The 22,089-nt window shown below is 40.3% G+C and overlaps 1 protein-coding gene across 2 annotated transcripts in view; it reads right to left on the bottom strand.

The window, feature by feature from the left end:
* Positions 1 to 963: 963 nt before the first annotated feature.
* The window catches only part of MOK (MOK protein kinase), a 488,814-nt gene continuing 467,688 nt past the window's right edge, over positions 964 to 22,089 (bottom strand). For both annotated transcript variants that reach the window (XM_085628022.1, XM_085628023.1), the window contains 2 exons: positions 2,478 to 2,681; positions 964 to 2,400 (listed from right to left, as the gene is read on the bottom strand). In XM_085628022.1, coding sequence (XP_085484148.1) covers positions 2,320 to 2,400; positions 2,478 to 2,681 — 285 coding nt within the window. In that variant the 3' untranslated portion in view covers positions 964 to 2,319. The remainder of the gene's footprint in view (positions 2,401 to 2,477; positions 2,682 to 22,089) is intronic.

The following is a 22,089-nucleotide window of genomic DNA, read 5'->3' as shown; positions in this document are numbered from 1 at the left end:
TGTACGGTAAAAGTAGGACTCTTTATGGCAATAGCAGAGGCTGGTATATTACATACTCTCTTTATTGTGCCATTTCCGAAGCACATCCAAGAACCTAACAGCCTAATAAGAATATTAACTCTACAAATTCCCTCTCTAGGCCATTTTACCACCTTGTTTTAACATTCTCCCACTTTTGTTTGTTGTCTTCAGTTAGATATGTGCTAACTTCTTCTGCCTATTATTTGAAGTAGTTTATGAGGGTTTCGGCAGGCACCAGACGTCCACTGCTGCATTCCGTCCAGTAAAGGATTCTTCCTACCCATGTGAGATGTCAGGTGTTTGATCGTGGAGCTGGAGGCACCTTGTTCCATCTCTTCTAAGTGTCCTCTACAGCACTAGAGACAATTCTTCAGATAGTGGCCTACAGACTATCAGGATGCCAGCATCACAGGTAGCGCAAGCTACAGCAGTGTAGAGGGTAGGAGGATAAATCACCCTTAACAAATCACCCAATTTTTGAATCCATGAATTTGTGGGATAGCCCATCCATAAGATTCTCACAGAAACATCATACTGGAAAAATATCCCATGTACCAGAAATAGAATGGTGCAGTGTCTAACAAAATCAAAACAGGGCATATGTCTGTCATTAGAAAAGGGTGTACTGAAGGGTGAGATGCTTACAGAATGTAGGCGGAAGGGGGCGAAAGAACAATATCTCCTACTTGGAACCACAGTGGCAACTGTCATAAGGCTGCACAGCTGGCCCTCAAGTCAGCAACCGAAAAGAAGCAGCTTCTTCATTGCACTGAATTTTGCTTTTTAAGCTGATAAATTAAACATTCCTGTCCTATGTTGCCAATAATTCCAAACGTTAGAAAGTTTACATACAGGAGGATTGGAAACATTTTCAACATTTATTTTTTCACACAAGCGAATTGCAAATGAACATATTTCAAGAATATTTCAGATGTAAAAAATAATAATTCTGATGTATGTACAATTACAGAACGAATAAAAGTATTTCTGATGCAGCCTAAAAGGAAACATGGATGTATACTGCTCTGTAAACATAACAGAACATAACATAACAATTCACTGTGAATGTTGTCAATAAGGTTCAATGACATACAGCATGTCAGTATAAATGAAGGCTTGCAGTAAAGACAAACTGTCCCACTTTGTCAGTGTTCTACGTATTCAATTTCTTCAGCAACCATATACCTGGATCTTAAATATGAAGTACGACATTCTGACCATCACATCTGACATTATTTACTTGCGATCAGTGTGAACTGTGCCGTTCAAGAAGAGTGGCACCCAATAAAAACAGCATAAAGTAGTAGCTTTGGAGCAACAGCTGACAGGAAACATATCAAATCAAACCATAGGTCATGATGAGAAATTCTAAAAGCAACAGATCCAGTGTTGGTTACAAGATTTTGAATAATTGTACAGAAAAAGTTTTATGGTTTATTGAAAATTCAATATTTAAAATCTATAACAAACATACTTTGAGCAATGTCAAATTGAACAAGCTCAAGTCATAAATAACATAATATGAAATACCATTATCCACTTATTTTGATATTCAATACAAAACAAAAAAATACAAAAAAGATTAATTGGAATTATTGTACAAAATGCCACAGTAGAAAACACAATTGGTAGTTTAAAAAAACACCGATTTAAAAAAAACAAAATGTTCAAGAGCTTCATGTAAAGTGCATTTTTATGTGCTTCAAAATGAAGGAGTCTTTCTTTCAGTCCTAAAGAATATTATGTAGATTTGGTGTCAAGCTGTTGCTTGGACTTTTTCAGTCTTCAATCTGGAGCACCACAATATGTATTATTCTCGCATAGTCAAAGAAAATGTCAAGTTTAGATGAAAAAGGCCAGTAATCCAACAATCACCCCACCTATTCCCTTCTCATCATCAAGCTTGTATATATTCATACTTCCCCATTATGCCACTTCCAAGTTTTAAGAATTCAGAAGGGAGTGAGATATATTTTAAGGAAGTTGACATGTAGAGCAGAAGGACCCGGTCCTCATATTTCATGCAGCTAGGCATTAATATTTTTTTGCAGTGAGTCTGTAGGTACATTATATCTGTGCGCGACTTTCAAGCAGATATTTTTTCCTCGAACCACATTTACGAACTCTGCAAAGTTTCACCTTGCACTTTGTATTGGTAACAGCTCCCACAATTTTCTTATGCTCATATATTTGGTGTGATACCATGGGAGATGGAGTTGCTTCATCCTAGTGGTTGAGTCAGCACGTTTCTCGGTTGTCCATATTTATTTGGTAATGACATTATTTTTATCGTTCAGCTTAGAATCGACCCTCTTTCCTCGGTAGAGAAGGCAAATAGTATTTTTGTAGGGAAGGCTGCGTGTCCTGCAGGATATCCGACTGTTAAAGAAATGACACATGTTCAGATTCATGCAAGAAAAAAATTTAATTTAGAGAGTAAAGTAAAAGCCTTATACCTTGTTGTTCGTCTCTAAATATTTCATGGTTTGCAGTACGGGAAGTTTTCCAATTGGCGCAGGCGTTGGAAAAACCGATTGATATTTAACAGGGGGGTAAGATGTGAACTTTTTTACTCCATTGTTATTCACTTTTGGCTGCTCCACTGGGAAAATAGGAACGTTGTGTCTTAGTACAGCCTCTTTCACTGGATTCAGGTTTTGCTTTAAAATAAAGATTTGTTTGTGATCAATATTTCTCCACACATAGTTTTCAATTTAGGTCTAAATATCTTTCAAAAGTGACCACAAACTTGGAAACAGATACGTTTTATACAGAGTTGCCTTTCTTAAGCAAAGATCTGGTTTGTTAAAACGTTGCAACCTGTAATGAGATCATTTAAACAATTATCCTCTTTGCCAATGGCTGATGGAAGCCAATATTGAGAAACAGAAGGCAAATCTCCTAAAATGTTAGCGCGCCTATACAATTTACGAACATATACAAAAATAGTAACAAAAGAATTCTTGGCCCATCAACCTAGCTCATATGGCTGTATTTCCCAATACAATGGTGAATATTTTCTCTTGTTTTGTCCTCCTTAGCACACAACCGATATTTTCATGCACGTGTCCCAAGCCATCTAAAACCTTCATCGTATTTCAACCTCCACAAAACAATGGAAAAGTGGCAGAAATGCTCGAATCAATGCTTCTGAAGCACTACACCTCAAACACATTATCAATAGGATTTTCCATCAAAAATATATTCCCTTGGCTTTACTTCCAAGTGGCAGCAAATCTCTGTTCAAGAACCTTAGTACCTTAACTGGCTGCACTATTTTTGGATTTCAGAATATATGTTACAATTGGCTCTCTTAAAAAAGCAAACAACATGGAGACACTGGGCAGCCCTGCTCAATATCTCTGGCAAGTTCAAGAACCCCAGAGAGATGATTATTGATAATTATATTTTCTTCTGAGTGGCAACAGAGAGAAAGTGAGAGAGAGAGAAGCAAAGTTACAACAATCCAAAATTTCCAAAGTCACAAGGTCAAATGCCTTCCCTGCGTCTAATAAAGTGACAGCAGCCGCAACACTAGATTGTCAGTGGAAATCCATTGCATCCGCTAGAAAGTTTGTATTGGCTATAGATAATCACTGAGGATACACTAGCTTGTGTACCACTGCTGCCATGCTCTTGGTGCTGATTCTGGATAGGATTTTATGAGCTCTATTTAGCATGGTGATAGGGCTCAAGTTCAATCGCCTGCTTGACTTTCTTTGAAAAGCTTAATATGAAGAACTTGAAAAAGATGGGATGGACTTTATGACCAAGTAAATTAGTATTATATAATAAGGCTAAATCGTAATTGTATTCGAGGGGTACGCACAATGTACCACCACCGCTGCATTATGCAAAGTTTGCTGGAAAGGCTGCAGTCTACGTTTTCTGGGGAAGTACAATTTTAATTTCTGATGGTATATAATAATAAAGCTCATGCAATTTATAGAGAAAACTTTAGCGTAGAGGATTACAATATCTGCTAGCAAAAAAAGTTAGTCCATTGTTATAATAAAAACACATACAAATCCAACGCGAAATGTTCTTTTGAAGGTAGACTAACATTATATTGCTAACCTAAAACGTCCCAAAATGCACCACATTAGAATAACTGTGCAAATCAACCACTACCAATTCATAGTTCATTAACTCACAAATAAAATTACATCATTGATAAATCTGATATGACATCACCATGTATATCATCAATAATATGACAAACGTCATTGCAAGTCTTGGGTCTGTGAAAAGCAAATAAATCTCTTGTTTTATTGTGGAGTTCATAATATAGTGCACATTGTGGAGTTCATAATATAGTACACAGCTTCTTCAGAACTGACTTTCTGTCCAGAAGTAAAGGGAATGGCAATTGAGGGAGCCATATTTGCCTGAGCTCAAGTACACTGCTATGAAAATAAACCTCGTTATCTGATCCGTAACGTCACTGGCAAAAATACAATTTTTTTTCTATTAAGGTTCAGTTTCGTACTTTCTCTGCCCAGTGATGCTGAAAATCCGATCTCAATTAAGGGCATATTTCATGTCTACCATAAGTGAAGAAGTGACAGCTGACTCGCTGGAAAGAAACTTAGTTGGATTCTTTAGGACTATCATTTTATTATGGATATAATTGACATATGGCATGCAATGATTAAGTCTTCAACAATGCTGGAGTGAAGAATACAGTCAGAGCTGGTTCTAGAAAAGCAAGAACCCTAAGAGCAAACACGTGAATGGTGGTGCGACTTCAAGTGTCTCAAAAATGAGTTGTGGAGAATATTGCATCTTCTGTACCCAGAGTTGGAGTTTCACACAAGCTTCTTCTATCAAATAAACAGCAGTACATATGCCATCTAGGTGGGAAGTGTTTTATGGAAAATCAATCTCTCTAGGTGCTCAACTGAATCTCTCCAATGACCAACCTCCAGCTGTGTTCTCCAAAGAGTCAAAAACATAGTACCCCTCTATTCCTCGCTAATTAATTGGTGAAAGCACTCCAGCCTGAAGAGACTACATGGACTTGAGCCTAGATCTTAGCTTTATCTAGGGACATGAATGTTGTAACTCAGATCTTCTCAATGCAGGATCTCACAGTATTCGCCATCTTGAAGCTGAGCAGTCTCCTGAATTGACTATGACCCCTTCTCTATCACAGGTAAAAGGTTTTTTTTATGCAGAAAGGAATTTATAGGCAGGAGAATAAGGCAAAGCAAAAGATGAGCCAAAAACACCTGAAATGATTGAGGTGGCAGGATTAGCCTTCAGCAACTTCTCTGATGGAGAAATACCTCATTCCTTAACGTCATGTGGAGACTTGAAGGAGCATGAAACTGCTGGAACCTGAGGTGAATGCTACTGTTTTAATGTAAGTAGGCATGAACAGGTATATTAGATGACCCAGGGAATCATCCTTCCAAATCACTTGAATACATTAATATCAGATCATGGGTGTAGATTTAAAAAAAAAAAAAATCTACTTATCCAAAGGATGTGATACTTCCAAAGTGTACTTGCCCTGTAAGAAGTCCTCTTGTTCTTTTTAGTGCCATGCAGGTTGGTGACAAATTATTGAAGCATTTTATTTATATAAAAGCCCTAATAATAGCTTATTTGAGCACACGTGTTATATCCGGATCTGGATACCACAAGATAATGACTATGCCACTTTCTGTAAATCTATATATGCCCCAAATATGTGTTCAGTGGAGCAGAACTCCTCCACGAAAATATGCACAATCATGAGGGGGCCCTTGTTCCTGCACCTGGATTTACCCAGTATGAGAACAACGGACCCGATTTCATTAGCCTGTAAAAATTGCTTTCGGCACAGGCTGCATTGCAGCTTGCACCCGTTTTCCAGTTCCCTGCTGAACCATCAGCTGTGGCATGTGTTACATTCCCTGCCACACTACACTCTCCCCTGCCTACCCCACCCTCACCACCATCCTCCCTACCCTCATCACCACCCTCCCTCCTGTCCCTTAACCCACAGCAGCCCCCTGCTCGAGTGTTTGACCTGCCAAGAGCAGGTGGTAAGTGTGAGCAATAATACCCACAGAAAAGGAAATACTGTGAGCAATTTTGCCAACTTATTCAAGGCATTCATCAAACATGTTTTATGAAATGTTGCCTTGGAGAAATTATATTTAAAGTTGCAGAAATGTTTTGGACAACTTTTTTGGAAGTTGCCTTTTTTGTGTACGTTTTAATTGGAAAGGAATTACCAGTCTTGCTTTCAGGTTTCAGCATGTATTCACATATAATCAGGAACATTATAAATATCTTCACATTTTTACATTTTGCAAACATTTGTACATGTTTTTATACTGGAACCACTCTTAGAGATGGCAGATGAGCTCATGGTTTGCTGTATTTCCTTAGAGCACTCACCTTAATAGTAAAGGATTCTGTAATAATTAATCATATATTAAAGTTTCAACAAAATATACATATGAATACACAACTTGCACTTTCATAGATTAAAGATACATCTTGTGGGACTGTAAACTGGCAGCCAAAAAGGTTTGTGCTGTAGTGGTTGGGTCTACTTGTTCCAGTGGGCATAACAAACATGAACTCTTGTTCGTGTTTATTTTGTTCACTGGAACAAGAATGCTCACCCACAATGGTCCTGGACCTTAACAATGTGCCCTGGGCATCTGGAATTCCTTTCACACCCCTGGCAGATGCAAAAGCCAAAAGCGCACAAAAATTGAAAATTCATCTAAGACTGCTGCACTACATGTGCAACTTAAAAAGAGGAGCCACATCTAAGCAACTGATTGAATTAGATCTCAATGCTTAATTGACATACATTTTTTTCAAAGAGTTAAAATCTTATTAAAAGGTGGAAAATGTTCATTCTTTCCCGTCAATGCACACAAAAACATGTGTTTTCTACAAAAAAATAACTCTTTATCATTTATCCTCGTAGCAGCTTTTAATTTTGCAGTGTCACAATCTAGCACGTCTCAGCTCTGTATTTAAGCAAAGTTATTTATATGAACTAAATTCTTGACCCTTTAACATCTACTATTCATGTACATCAACACTCATGTTCATAACTTGGTAAATTTACAGTCTCCTTAACACTTATAACTAACAGTATCCCAATCCTTTAGTACAGTGAGAACTTCAGAGGAGTGAAATTTAATTTTATGTTAAAGTATACCTATGTTTATCAACAATGGATAAGAACTAATGATAAGTTGAATTAGAACATTGGAACGTTGGCAGCTCCATTGAAGACAATGGAGCGCTCCGGGCTAATACTGGCCGGTATAAGCCCGGAGCACCAACATTCCAATGTGTCTTTGTTCACAGCTCTGGCTGTGAACAAAGACTTCAGGGAGCCTGAGGGGATTTCAATCCCCTCGCGCTCCCTGAAGGGCTTTGTTTTGGTAGAACATTCTGCCCTCTAGTGGCAGAATGTTCTAATAGCCTTATAGCCCTTCGTAGCAGGGCTATACCGCTGTTAATGGCCCGCTGCTGTTGTTAAAGTCCCTCGCCTTCGGCTCGGGCCTTTAACGCTGCAGCGGGCCATTAACAGCCGGTATAGCCCGCTACGGCGGGCTATAAGGCTATAATATTTATATATCCAAAGACATTTTCTACCCCGAAGGCAGGCTAGAAATAACCCTGTGCACTTTTCAATGTAATCATCATGAAGAGCTTACGTTCTATACTTTGTCTTTGTTTTATTTCAGAAACGTTGGTATTGCCTTCCATGCTCCTTGTTTTCTCCCTCCGACATGGTCCATTTCAAATTCATAAATCCTTTAAAGTTCATATCCCATTTTTCACATATAAATACTCTTTCTTTTGTCCAGTCCAACCCAAGAGTCACACAAAGATAGCATTAATAATGTTAATTCAGTTCTTGCACCCTTTTATTTTTTCTCTAACAATGACAGTTGAGATTTTAAGTTAAGATTTTAAATGTATTGTAATATATAATACTTCAGAGATTCTATGCATCACAGATTTCCAACCTTGGTATTATTTTGTGTTAGAGAGACTTTTTTAGCTTGCGTCCTTTTAACTTCACTTCTCTGCCAACTCCTATTCTCCTCTGTAATATATATTGACATGTTTTAGTATGTATTGTAACAGCTGTACAACTAAAATCATAGTCCGCAACAGTTGCTATTTAAAATAGTATTTGTATGAATTATCCCTAAACTGTTATGTAAATTTAACTCTACAACTGTACTTCTCCTTTAGGTTTCTTCCTAACAAGTCCACGCATCAATACTTAAATAGCAAGTTTGTAAAATTGTGAACTCCCTCTTTATGTAATTAAGGTCTTATTAAATAACATTATCTAAGTTGCACAGCCTTAAAATTTACTTATGTCCTAATGCTCTTATGCATAAACAGATCCAATATACTGTGCATTCATTCAGATATTATTCCCATATTTTTCGAAACTTTGTGTGAATTGAAAAGGTAGATTGCGCTCCGTTCATTTTCTTACTTGCACTTTTTGAAACACCACCAGCAAACACATGTAATCCTACAGAGGAACGTATAATATGTTATTTATATGGCTTTCAGGCAGGTCAAATTTTAATCCAGACCATGGAGTACTGCTGAAAAACAAATGAATGATAAAGTGGAAAGATCGTGGTTACACAAAAGTCCTTATTAATGCAATAAAGGGTGAGCCCGCACACCAAATTGAGAGGAAATAATCAAGCTGTGTAGTTAAGTTGTTGAGCAGTAAGATGTCTGTGAAGCGTGCTGTCATGTACTGGGGTTTTAGCCCTAACCCCTTTGTAAACCATGATCAAGTGAAGAGGAATGGGGTGACCCAAACCTGCATGACGCACTGCTGGGAACTATGAAAGTTTCAAAAGAAATGTAATATTCATCTAAATTGTTTGAACACAAAATTGCACAACAAATTAACTTTTCCTGTTATTAAGAATAAATACCAATATAACAATTGGTTAAACAAGAACATATAGAATTGAGATTTTACAAAAACATTCTCTCCTTAAAGTCCTGTTAATGTACAATCGACATGTGTGAAACTGAACAAAATAATCTTCATTGCAAAGAAAGTCCCAATGCATTTCGGGTTTTTAAACCCTTCTTCAGGGGATACACATGATCGGAAGGAAGTCAATTTCCAAAAGGTCCACCGTAATGAAAGCTACAACAGAATAGAAAATCACATTGTATTCGTTACATTGAAAGATTCTAAGTAGGATTTGCACTCTGAGATGAAATTCAGTGAGTAGGTGAATAGAAGATAGACTAGGTGAATTCTAAAAGTGAGATACATGCTCTCGCTACCGTGATCGTCGAGTGCAGTACATAGCGTTATGCATGTGAAGTGATTAGACAAGGATGTGAGGAGTAAGTGCCCCGATACTGTGTGAATGATGAAGGAAACATGCTAATTAATCATAGCTCAGCGATACCAAGTGAGAAGCGGGGAGACGCGTGACGTAAAAGAAAGTGAACGCGAGCTGCAAAGTGAAAAAATGGGCATGTAAACAAAGTTATACTCACAACGGAGTTTATCGCAATGCTTAGAATAGCGAGAAGAAAACAAACAGCTTTCCGATGAAGTTTGGCATCTACATAAGCGAAAAAAGGGAGTGAATGTACTACCCAGGTTTTGGCGACAAAATTGGTTGACCCTTGTATAAGCACCCATGTGTTCTATGTAAAATCTTACCCGAGCGACTCAAGATATAACCCGCACGTTGGGTAGAGTAAGCTAAAAAGTAAAAAGGGAAAAAAGTTTATGCACAAATCCCGGGAGGACCAGGGAAGATTCCAAGTTCATCAGGGCATGAAGTTTACGAGCGCTTACCGGCAAGTCGGAGAGTTTGGGCGGTGTGCGTGTTCCATCAAGAGTAGAAAGCGTGCGTGTTGACGTATGCGTTCTCATTACGTTTTTAAAGGGGCCGAGATGTCAGTAAAGAATCACTGACAGAATATCGATGCACAAAATATCGTCCTACAATTATATCGATACAAAATTATCGATGACATTATAATCGACATCATATACTTATTTAAGAAATCACCCAAATATCGATCAAACAATATCGAAGTACAGAAATATAGATACCACAAATATCGGCAACATACTTATCGAAATACAAAAATATCGAACTTCATTAAAATACATAGACTAGGTTACTAATATCGTAAACTAAAATATCGACAACACTAATATCGTAATTTTAAATATATCGACTGGATAAAAGTATAATAAATAGAAATAAAATACTACATTAATAACACTAAATACATAAAACCTCATTCACAAATTATTTCTGAACAATAACAATTTTACTACATGAAATAAATTAACACAGCTAAAAAATTACTAAAACATCATTAACATTACTACATTAAACATTAATAATACTAAAATTTACTACAATCATTCATTTATATTACATATAATATAATGGATTTGATTATATATACACAATTATACACAACGTACTACTAATTAGCGTTTTCCTTATTTAGAAACTAACTACCAAAACATTTTTTTTTCAAATACAAATTGACCAATAGAAACACTCCAAATTCAAACTAACCAATTAAACAGACATTACAACATCCAAAACACTATATAAACAGTTAAACTTCATTCCTATTCTACACCCAAAATATAGAGAAATAACGAAGGACAAACTCTACAGGAATTTAACTACAGAACTAAGAAGATCAGCATACACCCAATATTTTACTCTATCAAACGTAAGTAAACTAAATGAAACTCAATAATACTAAAAGCATATTACTTGAAACTAGAATATATATAAACTATACATTAATCTATATATTCTTTCTATTTTATATTTCCCCCACAGGAAACTCCAGAACAAGCTAAGAAAACCCTGAAAGCACCAGAAAACATACAACTAACAAAGTAAGTATTTATCAACCCAAATTAAACTAATTAATTACACATCCATCCTAAATCAAAACCAATGCCAAACCCCCTATCCACCCCCCATTAAAATATATAAACAAATATTTACAAAACTGTACCTTTATTTTCCAGACAAAGAAAATACAGAAAGAACATTCCAGAACTAAAGAGTTAAAGTCATTGGAGTCAAATACATAAAGACCCACTTAGTAAGTATATTATAACTAAATATTTCTGTGTCTAAATTAAAAATCCTAGAACAACATATTTAATAACTATAATATATATTATTCATAGATAAAGCTACATCAAAATGACTGAAGAAGCAGAATTTATAACAAGCCAGAAAGGAAAAATGTTACTCTGCTATATGGGATACACATACACACAGGAAAAAATATTTGTATTTAAAGTTAACTGGAAATGCTGCAAATACTACTCTAATAAATGCTACAGCCGTGCTACAACAAGGGAAGCAACAGTACTGTATACTAGAGAACATAATCACCCACCAAACATTACTGAAATATAAGTCAGATCTGCTTTGGAAACAATAAAAGAAGCTAGCACAAGTTCTCAAAAACCTACAAGTGTAATTTCAAAACAGCAGCTTCCCAAAATTCCTAAAACAGCTACTACACAAATGCCATCTGTAGCTTCACTAAAGAGAACTATAGCACGTACAAAAAAACAACTACAACTTCCACCCCAATTCCTAAAACATATAGCGAAGTTGTTATAAGTCCTGAACATAGTATCACTTTAAACAAAGAACCATTTGTCATTTTTGATAATAAAAACAATGACAAAAGATTAATTATATTTGGAACTGCAACTAATCTCTTAAAACTACAAGAATGTCAAAACTGGATGATGGATGGGACTTTTACTACATGTCCCAAACCCTTTTTCCAACTATACACAATACATGGCCTACATCACAATTGCAATATACCATTAATTTACACACTATTACCAAACAAACAAAACTCCACATACATGGAACTATTAAATACAATAAAACTAAAAACTAATAACTTTTCTCCACAAAAAATAATCCTAGATTTTGAACAGTAAATGATTAACACCATATTAAAAACACACCCCCATACCTGCATCCAAGGCTGTTATTATCATTTTAATCAGTGCTTATGGAGACACATGCAAAAATCAGCACTAAGCATTGAATTTGCAACTAATTCTTCTTTCGCATATCAAATTAAAAAATTAACAGCACTAGCTTATGTACCTGACACAGACGTGGCAGAACATTACAACATTTTAATAGACAGCACCTTCTACAAAGAAAATTGAATTAAAACTAAGTCCACTATTGGACTATTTTGAAGATACATGGGTTGGCAGACTACACAGATCGGGCCACAGAAGAAACCCTAAATTCTTAATTCCCTGGTGGAACGTATACAGAAGCACATTAAATGGAGAATCAAAAACTAATAACGCAGTTGAAGGATGGCATAACGCCTTCCTTCAATCAACAGGCAGAACCAAACCAACACTAGATTTTTTTTTATCATGCCTACAAAAAGAACAGAGCTATCAAGAGTTCCGAATGGAACAATCCATAACTCAACTAACTCCAAAAACATCAAAACAAACCAAACAAATGCATAAATATCTAGAACAGCAAGTCAAATTGTACCCTAGTACAAAAGGGCTGGAATACCTAAACATAATAGCCAAAACTCTTCTTTAAAGCATTAATACATATAAATACTAAATAAATCATCTTTCAAACCTACCATAGCAATAAAATAATTTTATTTTCTCACAAAAATAATTACTGTGTGTAACGTATTTTACAACTTCTCATAAAATATATAAACACACATTAAAATTATTTGTAATAAAATAAAATTAAACAATAATTATGTAAAACATTACCCACCCACAATAAATATTAATAAACAAACTTACCAAGTTGACTCCAAACTCGATAAAATCCATTTTCTGCTAACACAATCCAAGTCTTAAAAAAATAATTTTCCCCCCAAAAAATGTAACAATCCAACTGTAGCAAACACAATAATCCATTCAGCAAATGTCCATAGAAGAGCCATAAAAAACCCGAACATATATAAAATAGTAAAAAAAAGCTCCAGGAAAACCGAAAAATTTAAAGAAGTGTAACTAATATATTAGTCAATAAAACTAACAAACACTTCTTTAAAAAAAAAAAAAAGACTCTTTCCGAACGAAGAACTTCTGAAAATAAAAACAGTCAAAAATAATCAACATACATTTCCACCCACATAAACCAACACATAATCACCTACTAACAAACCTACTAGCTTTACATTTCATACTAATATACATTAATCACCGTAATCCTAACTCTCGAAACAAGCCTACACAACGTTAACAATACGTAAAATCACCATACGTAAATAAAACATATAACATTTCCGAATATAACTAATAAATATCTAACTACACTAAACAGTATGTAACTAGTTTCAAAATTAAGTTAAAAATGATCTAAAACAAAGAAAACAAACCTTACCTTTAGCGACGTGAAGTTTCTCCCAACCGCGAGCTTCCCTTCAACCCAAATAACACAAAACGACATTCCCCGGTTACAAAATAGAGAGCCCAAAACCTAATACAAAATTTAACCACACTAAATTTAACTCATGTTATATGTAAAATATTACTTCACCTCTAAAAAAATCACAAATATTTTACTTGTGTAATAGATTTTTTTCCATGTTATAATTTTTTTTTACAAAATGTACCTAATTTGTAAAATTATAATATTAAATATTATTAAAAATATAAAATGTATTATTACAATTACAGAAAAATAAATACTATAAAACAATGTATAAAAAATTGTTACAAATATATCTCATTGATTATACTAATATATTTCTGTTAAAAACTGTTTTAATTTAAAAATATTGTAAAAACTATAATTATAAATATTTGGATTATTAATATCATTTAAAATTGTTACATGTTTGTAACAAAAATATAACAATACTAAAAATGTATATGATGTGAAAACAGTTGACACTTTCTTTGTATTAATATTTACAATACCTATTACTATATTGAATATTATTTCAAACACAAAATCCTACAATGTTGTTAATAATTAATGTGTACAGAAAATAATAAATGTCAAAATATTGTAAAGGTTTTCAGAACTATATACATTAATATGTTTCTATTTAATTATAATCTAAGTAAATATTGTACTGTATTACCCTACTCAAATTAATAAACAATAAAAAATTACAACTACAATAAAAATGGTGTGTTGTTCTCATTACTTCTGGTTTTCTTATTGAGCTTATATTATCTATATTTTACAAATATAAAATAATGTTTTAAAATTTTGTTTAATAAATAAATATTGTCAATTGATTAACTGCCATTACCCATTATTTAAATGCTAAATAATCTTATATTTCTTTGGAACTAATAAAATGGAAAATATTAATAAACATATTCCATTAAAACTGTAATAGTTTTTATTATCCTATACTCTACAAAATTAACAAATTATTACTATTCCAAGATATAATAATTAAAAACAGTTACTATACACTAACATATTTTTATTTACTATTCCTACAACAATATAATTTAATTTGAGCAAATAGTAGACAGTAAACATAATTATTTTACAATAACCACTCCATTCTAAAACAAATTTAAGTAGCTGCTGGACATTAAACCAAAATAATTTACTATTCCCATTTCAATATACAATAAATTGAGGTAGATGCTAGACAGTAAACTAAAATAATTGACTATTCCCACTCCACTTTATAATAAATTGAAGTAAGTGGTGTATAGTAAACCAAAATAATTTACTATTCCCACTCCAGTCTATAATAAATTGAGGAAGTTGCTGGACACTAAACATAAATAAATTCCTATTCCCACTCCAGACTATAACAAATTGAGGTAGCTGCTGGACATTACACATAATAAATTTACTATTCCCACTCCAATCTATAATAAATTGGGGTAGGTGCTAAACACTAAACATTAATAATTTACTATTCCCATTCCAATATAGAACAAATTGGAGTACTTGGCAAACACTAAACATTAAAAATTCGCTATTCCCACTCAAATATACAATAAATTGAAGTAGGTGCTGGACAGTAAACATAAAAGATGTAGTATTCCAACTCCACTCTATAACAAATTGGAGTAAATGCTGCACAGTAAACCTAACTAATTTACTATTCCCACTCCAGTCTATAATAATTTGGGTAAGATGCTGGACACTAAGGTGCCAATTCCGATCCGTTAAAAATTTACCCCGTACGAATCGTATCCGGATTTTTGTCCGTACGAATCGTACAAGTAGCGTACAAACTGCCAAGTACGATTCGTATAGGAAAAAGTCCATACGAATCGCATTGGGAAAATTTCCCCACACGTCCTCGGGTCGGAAAATGTGTCCGACACATCCCCGGACGATTTAATGTACGAATCGGAAAAATGAAGTCCGAGCGCGCAAGTACGATCCGTCCCGTGCTTATGATTTTACAACCGTATGGAAAAAACACCGTACGGACCGAACTCCTATAGCAACCATGGAGACATGTGCCCGCATACGCGCCGAACACCCCACCCCAGACCCCGTATGTACGCGCAGAACACCCCCCCAGCCCTCGTATATGTACGCGCCGAACACCCCCCCCAGCCCCCGTATGTACGCGCCAAATGCCCCCCCCCCGGCCGCGGATGTACGCGCCGAACCCCCACCAGTGTATGTACGGAGCGTACCCCCACCCGTGTATGTATGGAGCGTACCAACACCCCACCAGTGTATGTACGGAGCGTACCCCCACCCGTGTATGTACGGAGCGTACCCCCACCTGTGTATGTACGGAGCGATCCCCCACTCATGTATGAATGGAGCGTACCCACACCCACCAGTGTATGTACGGAGCGTACCCCCACCCGTGTATGTATGGAGCGTACCCCCACCCGTGTATGTATGGAGCGTACCCCCACCCGTGTATGTATGGAGCGTACCCACACCCCACCAGTGTATGTACGGAGCGTACCCCCACCCGTGTATGTACGGAGCATACCCCCACCCGTGTATGTATGGAGCGTACCCCCACCTGTGAATGTATGGAGCGTACCCACACCCCACCAGTGTATGTACGGAGCGTACCCACACCCGTGTATGTATGGAGCATACCCACACCCCACCAGTGTATGTACGGAACGTACCCCCACCCGTGTATGTATGGAGCGTACCCCCACCCGTGTATGTATGGAGCGTACCCACACCCCACCAGTGTATGTGCGGAGCGTACCCACACCCGTGTATGTATGGAGCGTACCAACACCCCCACCAGTGTATGTACGGAGCGTAAACCCAGCCCCCCCTGTATGTACGGTGCGAAACACCACCACCTATGGACGGTGCGGACCAACACCCTGCCCTTGTCTGTACGAACCCTACCCCAGGCCCCTACACCAGCACTCTCACCCAACATCGCGCATGTCCGAGTCGTACTAAGCCATAGCAAAGGTCAGCACTGTACAACAACATGGCCCATGTATGCACCGTACAGACGCCAAAAACACTCGTACTGAACCAGGACAAAGCAAAACAACACAAGGAGAGTCAATTCGATTCGCACAACACCACAAAACATGTCCAACAAGCCCAAATACATCCTATACACTGACCTGCAACTGCCAAACAGCTAAACAGAGGCCCAAAACACAACCACTCCTTATAACACACCCACCCAAAGTTCAAACACAGCCACACCCTCAAATGGACCAATAAAAAGGCCCAACACACACAAACCATGATCCTTTGCAACAGATCCACTACTGCCAGATCACAGAGACAACGCACTGCACCATACTACATCCATCAATACACCTTACACTTGCACTCCTTCACACAACCACCATCACAAACACCCCCTCATCACATTCACACACACACACCTTCACAACCACACTCACACACCCACAACCATCCACACCCACACCCCCACAACCATCCACACCCCCCCACCATGCCCACTAACAAGAATCCAAAGTTCACAAAGGAGGAGCTGGAGATCCTTGTCGACGAAATCATCAGAGTCGAGCCACAGCTCTTTGGAACATTGGTCAGACATACCAGCATAGCAGCAAAATCAGCCATGTGGCAGAGGATTGTCAATTCTGTGAATGCTGTTGGGGCCACCAGAAGGACCAGGCATGAGTGCCAAGCCAGGTGGTACGATCTGCGGAGGACGGTTCGCCGCAAAATGACGGACGATCACAACCAGGGGAACATCACTGGAGGAGGGCCGCCCCGCAGACGGGTACAATACCATCCCTGGGAGGAGAAGGTGATGGCCACGCTGCCGCCGGTGGGAGTACACGGACTAGAAGGAGTCCGAGACCCTGGTGAGTACACAAACAACTCACCTCACATGGGGGGAACGCCATACACAACCAAAATCCCAATCATGCACGCAACCCCCCCAAAGCCCGCACCGGACACAACCACACTCCAAAAACACACACATGCCACTAGCGCCTCCATGCCCCATGCACCAAGCAAGGCCATGCCAAGTCACAGGCCACACAAAACACCAACACAAGACAGGATGTCCCCGATGCCGGGAGGGTGGGCCTCAAAACTAACATTGAGCAACTCAGAAGCACACAACAATGCCCTCAGCCCATACGGCCTAGGGCACAGCCATACAAACAGTGTGTCCCCACACAGTACTGTGTTGCCTGCAAATGGTGGCCGCGTAGCAGGATGACATGGGTATGAAGGCACAATTTGCACATAACAGCAGCTAATGAAGACGCATCACTCTGAAAGAGTGTCAGCACACACCGCCACAGCAGAAGCGCTGACTCAGACGCTCCGCCCAATGGGTGCCCGGAGATTAGAAACAAACCCACATGAACAAGCCAATGGCCTTTGAAAGACCTGCAAACTGTGTGTGCCCAGGAAGCTGGGATGAGGTGACAGAGGGTGACACACAGAGGGAGGGAGAGGGGGAGAGAGAGGGAGGGAGACAGAGGGGGACACAGGGAGACAGACAGAGGGAGGGAGGAGGGTGACAGAGGGAGGGAGAAAGGAAACCAGAGAGAGACGGACAGAGGGAGGAGGCTGACAGAGGGAGGGAGAATGGGAGACAGAGGGAGACGGACAGAGGGAGGAGGCTGACAGAGGGAGGGAGAAAGGGAGACAGAGGGAGACGGACAGAGGGAGGAGGGTGACAGAGGGAGGGAGAAAGGGAGACAGAGGGAGACCAAATCACCCTTGGGTGGTGTGGCCATGTCCGCTCGTCAGCAGGTGGACTGTGTGCATGTAGACAAGGTTTGGCAGTGCCTTAACCCCCCCTTTTCCTTTGATAAACACTGGGCCATGTGTCAATCTGTGCACGAGTACAACCGTGCTGCAGGCACAAACCTAACCTTACACCCAGTATACCCACCCACTGTGTTTGTTAGAACCCTGTCACAAATGCTTAAGTTACCTACCTGCATTCTCAAATAGCATGGAAAAAACACCATTTGGCCACGTACAGTGCAACACGTAAGGCGGCTCTGCATGGCTCGCTACGCCCGCTCACTACACTGCTGACTGCGTTCCAAAAAGATGCATCAACTAAGATTGTGTCACACATAGGTAAAGTGTTGAAAGCTGTGGCCAAGGGACATACCCATGCACAAGTGCACTGTGAGAGGAATGCAAGACATATCCAACTACCCAGAGGAACTGTGCCAACTCAAAAATGAATGAAACATGGATGTCGCATGTAACACAATTAACATTGTCTCTCTCACACACAGGTCAACGTCGTCGATCTCCCCCCAACACTGGGGTGGAAGACTCACAGGACCAGGCTCTGCGTGAAGAGGACCCCACCGGCAGCGACGACTCTCACCACTCCGTGGATGACCCAGACCAACCTGGCCCCTCTGGTGTTCAACCACCTGCAGCACCTGCGTCAGGTACAACTGTGCCAACCACCACCCCCATTCCTGCCACATCCCAGGAGACACCCAGGAGCCCTGCCCGCACACAACAACACAGCCAGTCTGTCCACGAGGGACAAGGTTCTCCGGGCACCCAGAAGGAGGCAGGCGACACCGCAAATGCCATCCCTCAGGGGTCCCGGAGACCCGATGTGCCCACAACGGCAGGCCAGGTGCAAGTGGGCAGGGGTGGTGGGAGTGGAGGACGGCGGAGGCGCGAACCTGACCAGTTGGCTCAGGAACCGTTAATGTCACACGTCACCAACATCCTGGACACATACCGGCGTGACACCAGGGGCATGGGCCAGGTGGTGGAGACCCTCAATGAGATTAAGAACATGCAGGCCGAGCAATATGCCAGTCAACAGCAACACCAAGGACGGATGGAGGCAAGACTGGCTGAGCTTGTGGCGGTGCAAATGGACATGACCCGTGTACTCCGTCGGATTGCTGAAAACATGGACAACCCTCCCTGTGCCACCAGGCGAAGAACATCACCAGCCACAGGGAGGGATCAGGAGGAGGAGGATTCATCCGATGGAGCATCACAAGCATCGTCACGGCCTCCTTCTGAGGGTCCCCGCAGGAAGGTGGGTCGTCCACGCAAAAGACTGTGAGAGTCAGCGGAACATCACCATCTCCCAGGTCACCTGGCCTGGCACCTGGCCCTCTGGCCCAACAGCAGCACATCATCACATGACATTCTCTGGCACATGGACTTGCTGGTCACTGTCTGACCAATGTTGACAAAGACTGTGGCATAGACTCTGATGACTACCAATGGCAAGGATACCAACTCCCCCAGTGAACTTTGGATTCTACACTCCCACCAAGCACCTCTTGTCATCCCCCCAAACACGTACCCCACCACAAATAAAAATCATCACAATCACGAGATGATGCCGTCATTTTGCATTATTCCACTACATGTGTGTGTTGTAAAGTCAAACCATGCCTTATTTTAGAAGTAACTCCAACCATCCATACCCTGGGGTCTGAGTCTGGCACAGGACACACATGGGTCACAATGTATCATCCAATACAGACATGGAGCACCATACTCACCCGTGATGGGCCCAAGCAGCTGAGGGGGTGCCCGCACAACTGTGCCTACAGACCTATTTATTCGCAGAGGTCAGGGATCATGTGGAGTGTCCTGGGGTGCTACTCCCAGGTATGTGTAGACAGGTGGCAGAACCATGTCCTGCATGCTTGAGTCAGGTGGATGTGGAGAATGGTGGGCCGGCCAAGGTTGGATGCATGGAGATGGCAAAATGGGGTCTTGGATCACAGTGCCACAAGGTTGTGTTGGGGTTGTGGGCTGCATCCTGAGTGTGTGCGTGGATTGAGAAGGTCATCCTGCAGCTGGCAGTGATCCATTCCCCCCATCTCTGTTGGACGTTGATGTGGCTTGGTCGCCGGATGTATAAGCAGAGCTGTGCAGATGCACCCTGGATGTGGACAAGTATCATGGGAGTTGTAACGCACATGTCTGTAGAGTGCAGGGTAGGATTAGACACGGATGTTGTAGTTGACCTGGGAGATGGTCTCTCTTGCCTTGAGGTGGATGGAACTGGGGATCTTGTGCATAATGCAGAGTGTGCTGCAGCATGAGGCACAGATGCTGCTGATCAGCATAGCACATGTCAGCAAGCAATCCATGATGAACACCAGCTTGTTTGCGTGGACACTGGGTGCCCTTGCTGCAGGGCCTGCAGCAGCATGCGCCATGTCAAGAAAACAATGCCACAAGTGGCACACAAAGACAAGGATCTCAGGAAGGAACTATGCAAAAGGTGTATGTCAAGGAAGGAATGTCTGGTTCAACATGGCACACACACACACACAATGGATGCACATGCAGCACAGTGGCCGTCGTGGAGACTGACATGCCACAATACCTACACAGCCATGGACATCATGCACAATACAGATTCTAATCCCTGACAAACAGCTTGCAACTTGCTACTCTACACATAGACTCATATGCACTATCTCTGATAACTATGCCAGACATGCCGCATGCACAGTGGCAACAGACCACCATTGACAGAGATGAGGCACCTTGGAGGCAGAGGGACACCTTTATTAGTCATGTGTGTCGGAATGCTAATGCAACTCTGTCAACACATACACAGGTCATGTGGATGAACATGTGGGACCGACACTGGCACCCCCCTTTGCACCACAGATGCTGGAAATCCATAGAACTGGCACACAAGTGACGGGTTACAGCTAAACACCCCCTGCTGCTCACGGAGAGGCTGCTATACACCATTGAGCCTCTAATGGGGAATTCACACACCATGTCAACCCGGTGCAACCCGTATGTTTCCGAGGGCAGTGTTACACACATTGATGGCTTCATCACAATCCACAATCCCATTACAGATGACTGTCACCAAGTCTGACCATCAATTCAGGTGAATTCAGCTCCATGTCATGTGCCCCATGGTGATTCTACATGTATGCAAAGTAACCAAACATGAACAGGAGCAGTGCACACACATTCAAAACAAATACCACACCCAAAAAGCCGTGCTGCATCCCTTACCCTAAGGAGATGTTCAAACTTGTCCGTGCATGTAACGCTGATTCAGCACATGTTGCTGTGTTCATGAGGAATAGCAGGAGCACAACAATGCCACTAGCAGCCAGCATGCGCAAGTACCTGTGGATGAGAGACACACAAGAAGTCAGCCAAAAGAAGCACATCCGCATGCATGCGCATGTACTCGACACGTATAAGGTTGTCAACATGCTAGGTGACAATGATGACTCTGGAAAAACATTCTTCTATTGCACCATCACTCGAGTGACACATCCAAACACACCTCTGACTCACTTGGCAGACATGCAGATGGACACACACATTGCAACACATGCCACACACGGCCCAATGCGTGCACACTCAGACACTGGAACTCACCACTAAGCAAAGAAGTCGCGTATGAGCCGACTCCGGATGTCCTCTACCGCCTCCTCATCCTCCACATCACTTGCCTCGTCACCAAGCCCTTCATCCTCCACGGGTGGATGGTCCTGCTCATCCGGATCCAGGATGAGTGGCACAGCTTTCTCCACTGCCATGTTGTGCAGCATGCAGCACACGAGGAAGATATTGCAGACCTTCATCAGTGCATATGGGAGTGCGCCGC

The sequence above is a fragment of the Triturus cristatus genome, chromosome 9 (assembly GCF_964204655.1).
Source record: "Triturus cristatus chromosome 9, aTriCri1.1, whole genome shotgun sequence".
Lineage (NCBI taxonomy): Eukaryota > Metazoa > Chordata > Amphibia > Caudata > Salamandridae > Triturus > Triturus cristatus.
This window is presented reverse-complemented; position numbering and strand designations above follow the sequence as displayed.